At 55.1% G+C, this 11567-nt stretch overlaps 1 protein-coding gene across 1 annotated transcript; it reads right to left on the bottom strand.

Annotated features, from left to right (window-relative positions):
* Positions 1 to 3727: 3727 nt before the first annotated feature.
* Positions 3728 to 8706, bottom strand: RHO (rhodopsin). The gene is made up of 5 exons (XM_025885151.2): positions 8346 to 8706; positions 6476 to 6644; positions 5037 to 5202; positions 4697 to 4936; positions 3728 to 3838 (listed from the first exon to the last, which is right to left on the bottom strand). Exons 1-5 carry the CDS (start codon positions 8704 to 8706, stop codon positions 3728 to 3730), a joined length of 1047 nt encoding a protein of 348 aa, XP_025740936.1.
* Positions 8707 to 11567: the final 2861 nt, after the last annotated feature.

Here is an 11567-nt window from a genome sequence, read left to right as displayed (position 1 = left end):
CGGTAATACTCCATTGGCCAGACCTTAATGTCATGCACCACAGGTGCAAGGGAAGCTGGGAGATGCTGTCCTGTGCTGGGTGGCTAGGTGCCCAGCTAGAACTTGGAGTGGTATTACTAAAAGAAAGAAAGGGAATGAGTATCGGGCGCAGTTAGCACTTGCTTCCACCTTTCCTGAGGCCCCTCCATTATTTTAATCTCTTGACCACCACTCCAGGGGCTCAATCTCCCACCACACCAGGGGCTGCCCCTTTGAACTTGGTTCACATCTCTGGGAAGGAAATCGCATTTATCGAGTGTCTACCGTGCACTGCGGTTTTTATAACAATAATCTCATTAGTCTGTACCGATAATTCTACCAACTGAGATGAGTCTCCTCTTTAAAGCTGAGGAGCCTGAGACCTAGTGAGGTCCAGGGACATTGTCTGAGACCGCATGGCTGGGGAGGGCACCCACTGTCTCTCTGGGGGCACCCTGGGGTGTCAGGAGTGCATGTCTCTACTGGGGGGCATGGTGTAGGCTGCCATCAGGCTTTGCCAACTTGGTGGTGGTGCCGGGGTGGGAGAGTTGGTTCACGCTCTCTCCTTCCAGAGGCAAGATCGGGGGTGAGAGCGCTCTGTGTCCTTGAGGATGGCCAGGTCACAGCCCAGAGACTAGCTCCCTCCAATCCATCTCTGAGTCCCCAGAATATCCTGGCCCAGGGTCAGCTCCCTTAGACCGGGTTGAGTGAAGATACAATCATAAACAACAGGGGTTCCGTAAACCTGTTTGCTACCTCGAGCCTGGAAATGAAGTGGGTAACACCCTCAACCCAACCTAAGTCAGCAGCTGTTTGCCTTTATATATGGCAAGTGCCCCTAAGTGGCTGTCAAATCAATGATAAATTAGAGAGGGAAAAGAGGAGTTCCTCTCTACTAGGAAAAAACAGAGACTTTTCTGGTTTGAGAGTCAATCTTTTTCTCTGGATGTGGGGCTGAAACAAGCATACCACTCCTCAGGATAAGTGGACAGAGGTAGGGCAGTGAGGAAACAGGGCTGCCTGCAAGGCAGGGCAGCCGAAATGCCACTGTCCCTCCCACTGCCCAGCACATTTGAAATGGAGCGTGAGACCCGGGGGACCAGCCATGGAAATCTCTCTCGTGTCCATGGTGTGGGAGAGAGGCCTGCTGTAGCCGGACATCACCCACTTAAATGGAGGCCAACCCCTCTGGGCCACTGTTAGTTCTGCCCACCCTGTCTCTGGCCCTTCTCCACCTGTTAACGATACCCTCCAAGCACCCTTTGGGCTCCTTCCCGTCCCCACCCTCACTCAGATCATTTGGTTTATGTAGGGCTGCTGGGGGTGATCAAGTGACTCAGGCCTGGCCAATCAGTGGATGAATCCCCATTCTAGCCTGGTTTTGGGTTTAGGGGTGGTCAGGTGACCCTGGCCTGGCTAGTGAGATCCCTACCCAGGACCTTTGCTGGAACTGTCAGGAAAAAGCAGCTCCCTTTCTGCAGGGCTTGCTGAGCCTGGGACTGCTGGTAGGCGTTTGTGCCCCTCTTGGGAACAGTGAGCCTGTGCATGGAGCCAACACAGAGAAAAGTGTAGCCAGAAAAGGAGACACAGAAGTCAGATAACATCTGAGGAGCAGCATCCAGCTGTGCCTAAAGCCCTGGGCTTTTTGTTTATGGGAGCCAATAATTTCTTCCTCTGGCTTCAGCCCTATTGAGTTAGATTCCTTGGGACTTGCAGCTGAAGAAATCCTGTCTGACATCACTTAGGGCAGCAGAATAAAGAGAGGCCACAGTAGAGATCCCAGCTATTACCTGCTCTAGCCCCACCATGGCACTGAGGACCTTCCATCTCAGGCTCCAGCCACCCTTTCCCACCTTGGAGGTTGAGGGTAACTCTTGGGACTATATCTCCATCCTTGTTCCCCTTGTAGATGCTGTTCTTGGTAAGGCCAGCTCTGAACTGAGGCCCAGTAATGTCAAAAGTCTCCCACGGGCTGCAGTGCGCCAGGAAGTAGGGTGGCCACAGGAAGTTTGCAGTCCTCTTAAGCTCAGTTTAAGATTCCCTTTTGCAGATAAGGAGACGCAGAGAGATGACAAAACTTGCTTGCAGTTTCACAGGCCACGTGGGTCTCTGTGACTCCAAAGTTGGGGCTTTTCTCATTCCTAGGCCTGTTCCCTCTACCCCGCACCCTGAGGGGGCTCTGCTGGTTGCCCAAACCCGGCATCCTGGGGGTCAGGGATCAGGTGGAATCTGCCTAATTTCAATCCACTCTGCAGATAAAGAGCTTGAGAGCAACAAAAACCACCACCATTAACACCGAGTATAGGAGCTGAGCTTTTAATGCCCCAAATTGCCTAGTGTCCAGGCAGAGCTGGGGACAGCCCGAGCTCCTGGCTTTGGTTATGTGGAGGAGGGGCAGCTGTGGGGGCAGCTCATTTCTGATGCCCAGAGTTCCGGCCAGCTTTGCAGCAAAGACTCTCCAGAATGGAGAATGGACTGGAGCTACTGAAGACAGGCTCACCCAGCAAGGGAGCTAGAATCTGAGACCTGTGAACATCCCCAGGGAAGGTGGGCCCATCTGAATTTCCAACTTTTTGTTTCTAAGCTCTTTGAGACAAGGGTGACTCAGCTCTTCATTAAATGTGGGCAGGTGAATATGGCTTCTAGAAGCTCCAAGCTGGCCCTGAGGTGCTGTGGCGTAGTTGCTGGGCAAGAGAGCAGGTGGTTTGTAGAAGCTGAAAGAAAGTCCCATCTCTCCCTAGGCTGTATTGGGAAGAGGAAGCACCAGGCTCGGGGCTCCATGCCAGAGGTGAGACCCTGGACCTTGGCCCCAGACTCCACAGTCCCCTGACGCTTTTTCAGTCCTGATGACTGCATTCTGCGTTCCCTTGACTGTCCCTCCCTGCAACCCAGCTGTCAGCTCTGGTCTGGCCTTGACTCCTGGCTAATTTTAAAAAAACCTGCTGAGGCTGGATGCTTAGGACTCTGCCCAATCTCAAAATGGTCACTATCAAGAGGAGATGATCATATTAATTAATTAATTATATTAATGGATATTATTCATAATGCTAACTACAATCTGTACAGCTCTTTACCATTTACAAAGTGCTTACATTCTCTCTCACACACACAGGCACACGCACACACAAAATCCTATTTGATCTTCACAGCAGCCATGTGTTGGCAGGGCCAGGGATTTGGGATTTCCATTTTATGGGGAAAGAAAGTGAGGCCCAGGGAGGGAAACCACTGCTCAAGGTCATCAGCTGAGGGTGAGCTGCTACTGCTAAGGAGGTTTCGAGAGGATAGATATGCTCTCCCAGCTCATTCATTCCTTCACTCATTCCTCCATTCGTTCCTTCCTTCATCCATCTAGCATTTATTAAGCACCTACTGTGTGCCCCACTCTGTGCTAGACACTTATCCCTAAGCTGGGACACTTCTCCAGAGAGCAAGAGTTCTTGTGTTCCTGAGAGATGAGTTGGGGGGAGGAGGGGCAGAGATCCCACTGGACCCTGGGAACTCAGGACTCCTGATGAGGCATCCTGGCTGGGTGGGGAGCCTCATCATTCTCTCAATAATTCTTTTTTTTTTTTCTTTCTTTTTTTAAATTCAGGGAGCCTGCACAACCTGGTTCCGACAGGCCTGGCTCCTGTGGGGCAGCTGTGGCTGGGGGAAGGTGTGGGGAAGGGGAGACTCCTACAGTTGGCCGTAGAGTCCTTGGCAGGGCTTAGGCTGGTGCCACCTGGCTGGTCTCCGTCTTGGAGGCACTGACAGAGGCCTCGTCATCACCCAGTGGGTTCTTGCCACAGCAGAGGGTAGTGATCATGCAGTTCCGGAACTGGAAGGCAAGGGACATGAGTCAGGGTCAAGGTCCACCGAAAGTGTGTGTAGCGGACTGTGGTGGTTGACGAGATTTGCCTCCAACCCTTTCCCTGTTTCTGGCCCTCACAGACTCCATGCCCCTCTCAAATCTGGCTCCCTGGAAGGAACTTAGGAAGCACATGTGGTCCCACCCCAGAGATGCCAGGGACCAAACCAACCCAAGGGGGCTTTGCTACTCACAACATTCTATGATGCCCTCTGTGTGCCAAGGGCTATCTGTAAGTTATCTTAGTTAGCCCTAGAGTTTAGGAGTTTGCCCTCTCTAGGAATGAAGACACTGAGGGCCAGAGAGGGGAAGTGACTTGCCTAAGGGTCACACAGCTAGAAAATAAGAGCTGAGATTTGAAACTGATATGCCTAACTCCAGAGACCACCTTTTCCCCACTGGATCATGGATTCTGCAGAGAAGTCACTGGTCGATGTTAAAGAACTGCTTTCTCCCTTCATCCCTCAGCATAAGGTTTAGCTCCTTGTTCAGCTTTGTGGAGACTGGCACCATCCCATTCCTAGGCTTGGGACTTAGACTATTTGGCTTTTAAAGTGGGCCTCCAGAACCATCTGGACTGGCACTTCTCTTGCATCAGAGACACCCAGAGGGCTTGTTAGAAATGCAGGTTCCCGGGCCCACCCCGAGCTTCTGATTCAGCAGGACTCTGCATTTCTCCCCGAGGACTCTGATGTCCTGGGGGATACCAGGCTCCCTGCCTGGTTTTGCAGGTGGAATGACTGAGCCCAGTCCAGGACATGGCTTGTCCTCTGCAGGCAATGCCAGCAGCCTGGGGCCCCTGGACCCTCCTGCCCCGCCATCAGGCACCTGCTTGTTCATCATGATATAGATGACGGGATTGTAGATGGAGGAGGACTTGGCGAAGAACGCCGGGATGGTCATGAAGATGGGGCCAAAGTTGGAGCCCTGGTGGGTGAAGATGTAGAATGCGACACTGGCGTAGGGCACCCAACAGATCAGGAAAGCGATGACCATGATGATGACCATGCGTGTGACCTCCTTCTCAGCCTTCTGGGTGGTGGCCGATTCCTGCTGCTGGGCTGCCGCCTGCAAGGACACAGGGCCTGCTATCCAGACTCCCTTGGAACAGGGGCCGGGCTCAACCCAACCGACGCTTGTGTCCCCGGCACCCAGCATGGGACCATACCTCCTTGACGGTGAAGACGAGCTGCCCATAGCAGAAGAATATGACAATCATGGGGATGGTGAAGTGGACCACGAACATGTAGATGACAAAGGACTCGTTGTTGACCTCTGGCTTGAGCGTGTAGTAGTCGATCCCACACGAGCACTGCATGCCCTCTGGGATGTACCTGCACACCAGAGGGGGGTGGGGCAGGAGAGGGCATAAAGGAGACCCATGTGTGAGGGACTACAGCCGGTCAGGGCCCTGGCTCGGCCAACGCACCTGCTGTGTGGCTGGTCTTGCTCTGGGCCTTGCTTTCCCTCTCTGTGAAATGGGCATGATAAAATATCTGCTTGGCTGCCTGACCATGAGGATCAAATCAACTGAGCTGAGGGATTCAAATGCCCCTGCGGCAAGCAGTGTGGTTTGGCTGTATGGTAGCCGTGGTATCATGAGATGGCCTAGTCTCTCACCTAGCAGAGCCCGCACACCGCTGACCTGTGCTGTGTTTCCTCACACACCTGCTGCTGCCCGTGGCTGGAGGCCGGGCCCCAGGCTGTGCGGGGCAGAGGTTGGTGAGGAAAAGGGGAAAGCTCCCACACTCTGTACAAACAGGGTCTTGCTAACAGCGTAAGAGTATCTTCTAGGCCAAAGATGGGCACACAGGGTAACTAAGGGATCTTTGCATGTTTTCTAGAAAGAAGTCCCAGGGCCATGTGGTCAGGATGTTTCAGTGATTTCAGAGGATGGTGGCAATGGGGTGGCTGTTGGCTGTGCCTGGGGGGATGGGACTGGGCAGGACTGGAGAAGACCGGGAAAGAGGCTGGAGGGGATGGGCTCAGACTCGACAAGGAACAAAGAATTGACCCCAGGAGGCTGAGAGAGGAGGGACAGGAAGAGAGATCAGGAGTTTCCCGGAAGCAGAGGACATGAGGCCTCCAGGGACCCACAGGGTCACCAGCCCCGTTTCCCACACCGCGGTCCTCCCATCTCCCATTTGAGCCCCATTTGGAGATGATGGACTAGAGGCTGTAGAGGACCCAGTTCCCAGGGGCTACCATGTGACATGGTAGTGCAGGTGACACCTGCACTGGACAGGCTTGGCCCCCCAGGTCCTGGGGCCCAAGGTCAGAGGGAACTGCCTATGGGGCAAAGAGGATTGGAATCTGGCCCCGGCTTAGTTGAGGATTAGGGGCACAGCCAAGGTGAAGGGTTGGGGTGTCTTGGATTCTCCTTGACATGGGGGCTCAGGAGGTGGGACCAGCCCCCATAGCAACATTAGGGTCTGATTCTCTCTTTCCCTGCCCTAAACCTCTCCCTTGGGAGAGCTGCCAGGGTGGGCATTTGGGGTAGGAGGCATATACCCTTGGCGCCCAGAATAGCATCAGGTTTGAGTCCTGGCTGGGGGATCCTACAAAGACCCCCCCCGGAGACCATTCTCGTCTGCTCAGTGTCATTACCTGGACCAGCCAACGAGGGGGGGTGCAGCACAGGCCATTGCCATGACCCAGGTGAAGGCGACGCCCATGATGGCATGGTTCTCCCCGAAGCGGAAGTTGCTCATGGGCTTACACACCACCACGTACCGCTCAATGGCCAGGACCACCAAAGACCACAGGGCAATTTCACCTGCAAGGCAGTCAGGGATCAGTCAACACACCACCCGCCTGGACCCTGCTGTCTGTCCAAGCAGGGAGCACTCCTCCTGGATGGGAGAGGGCAGCCAGGAAGGCAAGCTAGGGCAGGGCTGGAGCCAGGACCGGGGATGGGCTCTGGGGCAGAAGGACCCGTATGCTGAAGGAGAGTGAGCAGGGCATCCCCCAGGAAGAGGAGTTAGTTCAGTTAGAGCTCTGGGTTTGTGAGGGATGGAAAATCGGATTCCAGGGTCACCGTTAGACTGGGAGCCCCGTAGGGAGTTTTTACAGAAGAACTTGTGCTTCGTGGGGTGACAGGCAGCGTGCATGTTGGAGTTGGAAGTCCTTCCCTCCCTCTTGTGCCATGGCCTCTCCCCACTGGGGGATGAAATAACCTGGGCCTCTGGGTCTCCCGCCTTGGAGCCAGGAACCCTGGGAATGATTTGCCCAGAGGAAGGAGCAGGAAAGAATGGGGGCATTCAGACATCACCCCCAGAAACTCAGTAGGGAGGTTGGCCATAGAATTTATCAACCAAACCAGGATGTTTCTGAGAGAAAGCGAACACGACTAATTATTACTCCAGAATAATAATTGTAAACTGGCCCCAGCCCTGCAGAGACATGCCCGAACGCGGCACCCATGTCACCCCTGCCTTCTAGCCTGAGACTTCCCAGCCCACCTCCAAACTTTCTGTGTGGGGAAGCTCTTCCCCTTTGAAGAAACCCCTTCCACAGAAAGGCATTAAACTGTGTGGTGATCTGTAGCTTTGACGGGTGCTTTCGAATAGTTTCTGGGACAGGAAAGCCAATCGGGTTGCTGCAGAGATCCCGTATAGCAGCTGAGGGAAGTGAGGCCCGGGGAAGGGAAGAGACCGAGGCCTGGGTCTTCTGGCTCAGATCCAGGAATGGCCCCCCTCCTCTGGGACACACAACCTCTCGGGCAAGCGGGAGACAGCCGGGGTGGCTGCCACGAGGACTGCTCTGCCTCCTTGGTTTCTCTTTCCTTCACGTGGTCCAGGATGCTGTCTCAGCCCCATTCCCAGGGAATCTCCAGCCATCGCTGGGTGTTTGTCACCTTCGAGGACCACACAACACCCAGCTGCAGGTCACAAGGCAGGGGTGAAACAGGGGTACCACATACAGACGGACCCTTCTCTGCAGGGTCAGAGAGATGCCAGTGGGGAAAGACTGAGCCCATTGCCCAGCACAGGCAGAATCTGGTGGCTGGAGGACTGATCATCTGTGTCCCACCCTGGGCTGAGAGCCCTGAGCACAGGGATCTGTCTTGTCCACCTCTCTCCCCAGTGCCTGGCATGGGTCTGACCTAGCACAGCTGCTCCAAGCGAAACAGAACAAGGCTTGAGGGGCTACAGTGATGTGAGCTGGAAACCCAGCTCTATCTCCACCAATGTGACCCCAGCAAGGCCCTTGACATCTCTTGTGCTCAGTTTCCCTGATGTGAAGCAAGACAGTGGCACCGCTCTACATGGGATCGACAGCGTCCAATGGCTACCCTCAATAAACAGCCTAGCATAGCATCACTAACGGTGTTTGTTGATCAAGTGGACAATGCTGACGAACGTAGAGGGGAGAAGGCCTCTTAGCCACTATCCCTGGATATGCGGCTGTCTCCAGATCCCTCCACTCCCCCTGGCTCCTGTATCCCTCGCCCCACCACCCCTACCCCGGCTCATACCGCCCAGCGTGGCAAAGAAGCCCTCCAGATTGCATCCTGTGACCCCAAAGACAAAGTATCCATGCAGCGAGGTGTAGAGGGTGGTGGTGAAGCCCCCGAAGACCATGAAGAGGTTGGCCACGGCCAGGTTGAGCAGGATGTAGTTGAGCGGCGTGCGTAGCTTCTTGTGCTGGACGGTGACGTAGAGCGTGAGGAAGTTGATGGGGAAGCCGAGCACGATCAGCAGGAACATGTAGGCGGCCAGCATGGAGAACTGCCATGGCTCAGCCAGGTAGTACTGTGGGAACTCGAAGGGGCTGCGCACCACCCCCGTCTTGTTGGAGAAGGGCACGTAGAAGTTCAGGCCCTCCGTCCCGTTCATGGCTGCGGTCCTGGTGGCTGCCCCGTGGGCGGCTCAGACCAGAGTGCTGCGGAGGCCTGAGCTCAGCCACCTAGGGCTCCGGCTGGACTACTCCGGGCTCTGACCCCCCCCAGGCCCTTATAAAGTGACCTCCCCTGCCTAAGCTCCTGGCTGAATCAGCACCTGGGAGATTGGGGGCGTTATTAATCATATTAATCCCCACTACTGCAACAGGGGGCCTAATTGGCTTCCACGAGGGGCCAAGGTGACTCTAGACAGAAGCCTGGGGCCAGAGAGGGAAGGGGCGGGGGACCCTGGGAAAGGGCAGGAGGCCCGCCTCCAACTCTTCTGGTCCCGAGATCTCTGCCCGTATCAATCTGGTGGCCGTGGCCTGGCATTGGGACCGCTGGCTCCATGCCATGTCTCCCTCACTTCATGTGAGCTGACTTTGCCTCCCCCTGGACCACGAGCTCCCCAAGGGTAGAGGCTCTGGTTATTCTGTTAGTCTTTCAACCCCTCACTCAGTCCCTTACCTATTTCTTCCCCAGCCGTCACCTTCTGGCTCACCCACGGCCAGGCCCTGACCCCAGCCCATCTCACCAGATTATGAGCTCCTTAAGGGCGGGGGGCCGCGTCCTGCCTGCTCTGGCATTCTCCATGCCGGACATACAACCCGGCATAGCCCAAGAGCTCAGTAGGTATTCGAGTTGGAATTCCCTCACTCTCTCGTTCATTAAACATTGTGTGCAGACCACTGAGGATACAAATATCCAGAAAGGAGGGGGTGAAGGGGTAGGGAGGACTCTGATGAGGGAAGAACAGTTCCAGGGAGGGGAGACTCCCTTTAAAGGGGAGGTGTCTGTGGAGGGGAAGTTTGGGTCTTTGAGGAAGGGGAGTATTTCGCTAGGTTGCTGGGTAGGAAAGACAGTCGAGACTGAAGACAAGGGCTGGCAGACGCCTGAGGCCACACCTGGGCTGTGGGGCCAGCTCTGGTGCGTCTCGGTGCCAAGCTGAAGAGCCTGGGCAGCGGGCAGTGGCTTGGGTAGGTCTCAGGGGCAGAAACAGGGTTCAAATGTCCCCACAGATGTACTGGAGGAAGTGAGGCTAGAAAAGGGGACCAGGGAGAGGGTGACTGGAGCAGGGAGGGAACAGAGGCTCTCAAGGCTGCTGAAGTGAGCCCTTGCATCCAGGAGGTGGCTATGTGCCAGGTGCGGTGCTGGGCACCAGACTGCTGCCGTGAGAAAGGCCTCCTGGGGACTCCAGTTCAAAGGCAAGGCCGAGCCTGGAAATTGAACTGGTTGGACACTGCGGCACACAGGGCACATCCAGGGACGTCTGGTCAGACTGGGCTGGGTCAGTGGGCCTTGGAAGACCATGTGACAGGTAGCCCCATGAGGGCAGGTTCTGGGGGCAAATGGAGGCTTGACATGGACAGGCTCCCCCCATCAGTGAAGGGAGCACAACGATGCTTCTGAGGAATGTCTGGGGCAGATGGGAGTGCCCGGCACAAGGGTGCTTGATGACCACCCTCCTGCCACAAATACGTATGGAACACCTACTGTGTTCCACACACGGTGCTCGGTTCTAACAAACACAGTGGAGATGGATGATGCCCGCAGGAAGTATCGTTCTGTGGGGTTGGCAGGGCTTACAAACAAACAGGTATTGAAACCACTGGAATAGGAAAAGTTCAGATTGTGACCCACTCCAACATCCTGTCATTTGGAGCAGCCCGGGAAGGTGAAGTTTGAACTGTGAACTTGGTGATGGAAGGATCCAGCGGGGAAGTGTCCCAGTCTCCAAGACTTCCTTCCTGTGTACTCCCTTTCGTGTAGCCTCTTCCTACCTGAAATTCCCAGACCTGTTCACTCAGAAAAGTACCCCCTTCCCTCCAGCCCGCCTGGGGCTCCAGACCCCCCCTGTCCCAGGTGGTGCTGGGGCTTGCATATGGGGGGCTGATGAAATGTGTGCTGGTGGAATGAATGAGCGCAGGGGAAGGCAACGGCCGGCGGGTATGGTGTGACCTCTGGCAGTTTAAGGGACCTGGCTCAGGGATTAGGCCCAATGCTAACGAGGTCAAGGTGGAGGGTTTGATTCTGACTGCGGCCCCGGTAGCCAGATGGAGGGAGGAGCCCTGGTTCCCTGGGCTAAGACCAGCCACACACAGCCCTGTGTTGGCGGGGGTAAGCCCCCAATCCTAGACCTCAAAGCCTTGCCTTCACCTCCTCCTAACGCTTAGGACAGCCTGGAAGTTTTTAATTTATGTTCTGTTCCCATGTTTTTTGTCCATTTCACAGGCTGTAATGTGAGCAGGCGGGGGTGGAGGGGGCCTGCCCAGCTCTCAACAGCGTTCCCGGAGCCAAGCATGTGCTCAGCATGTAGCAGAACGCTGTAAATCATTTCCCCATGCACGGGAAAGAGTTGGGATTTCTGTCTGTTTCCTCAGAGTCTGGCACATAGTAGGTGCTTAGTATTTGTGGATCAAGTGAATAGATCTAGGTTATCTCAGTCAGTGCTTCCCTTTCTATGTCTCAGAGTTTAATGACCCTCCCTCACAGAACCAGGGCCATGGGGAATCAAAGGCCTCACAGAGTAACATTTCCCTGTATTCTGTGAGGCACGACAAAGAATCTTTTTTTAAACTAAAAATGCTCTTTGTTCAGAGCAACAGGCTCACAGTAAGCAGGAAGTCATTAGAAGTCACCTACTCTGACCCTCCCTGCTACATTTCACAGGTGGAGAGACTGAGGCCCAGGGTGGGCAGTGAGTCAGTAGCCCAGGTCACGTGACAAATCTGGGCTATCACCTGCCTGGCCTTGCCTCCCTCCCCCTCCCTCCCCGACACCAAAGACAGCTCTCAGGAAAGATCTGCTGCCATTCAC

The sequence above is a fragment of the Callorhinus ursinus genome, unplaced genomic scaffold, assembly GCF_003265705.2.
Source record: "Callorhinus ursinus isolate GAN/ISIS: 27379988/994484 unplaced genomic scaffold, GSC_fseal_2.0 scaffold15, whole genome shotgun sequence".
Classification (NCBI taxonomy): domain Eukaryota; kingdom Metazoa; phylum Chordata; class Mammalia; order Carnivora; family Otariidae; genus Callorhinus; species Callorhinus ursinus.
The sequence above is the reverse complement of the archived record's forward strand: the minus strand, read 5'-3'. Positions and strand labels throughout refer to the sequence as shown.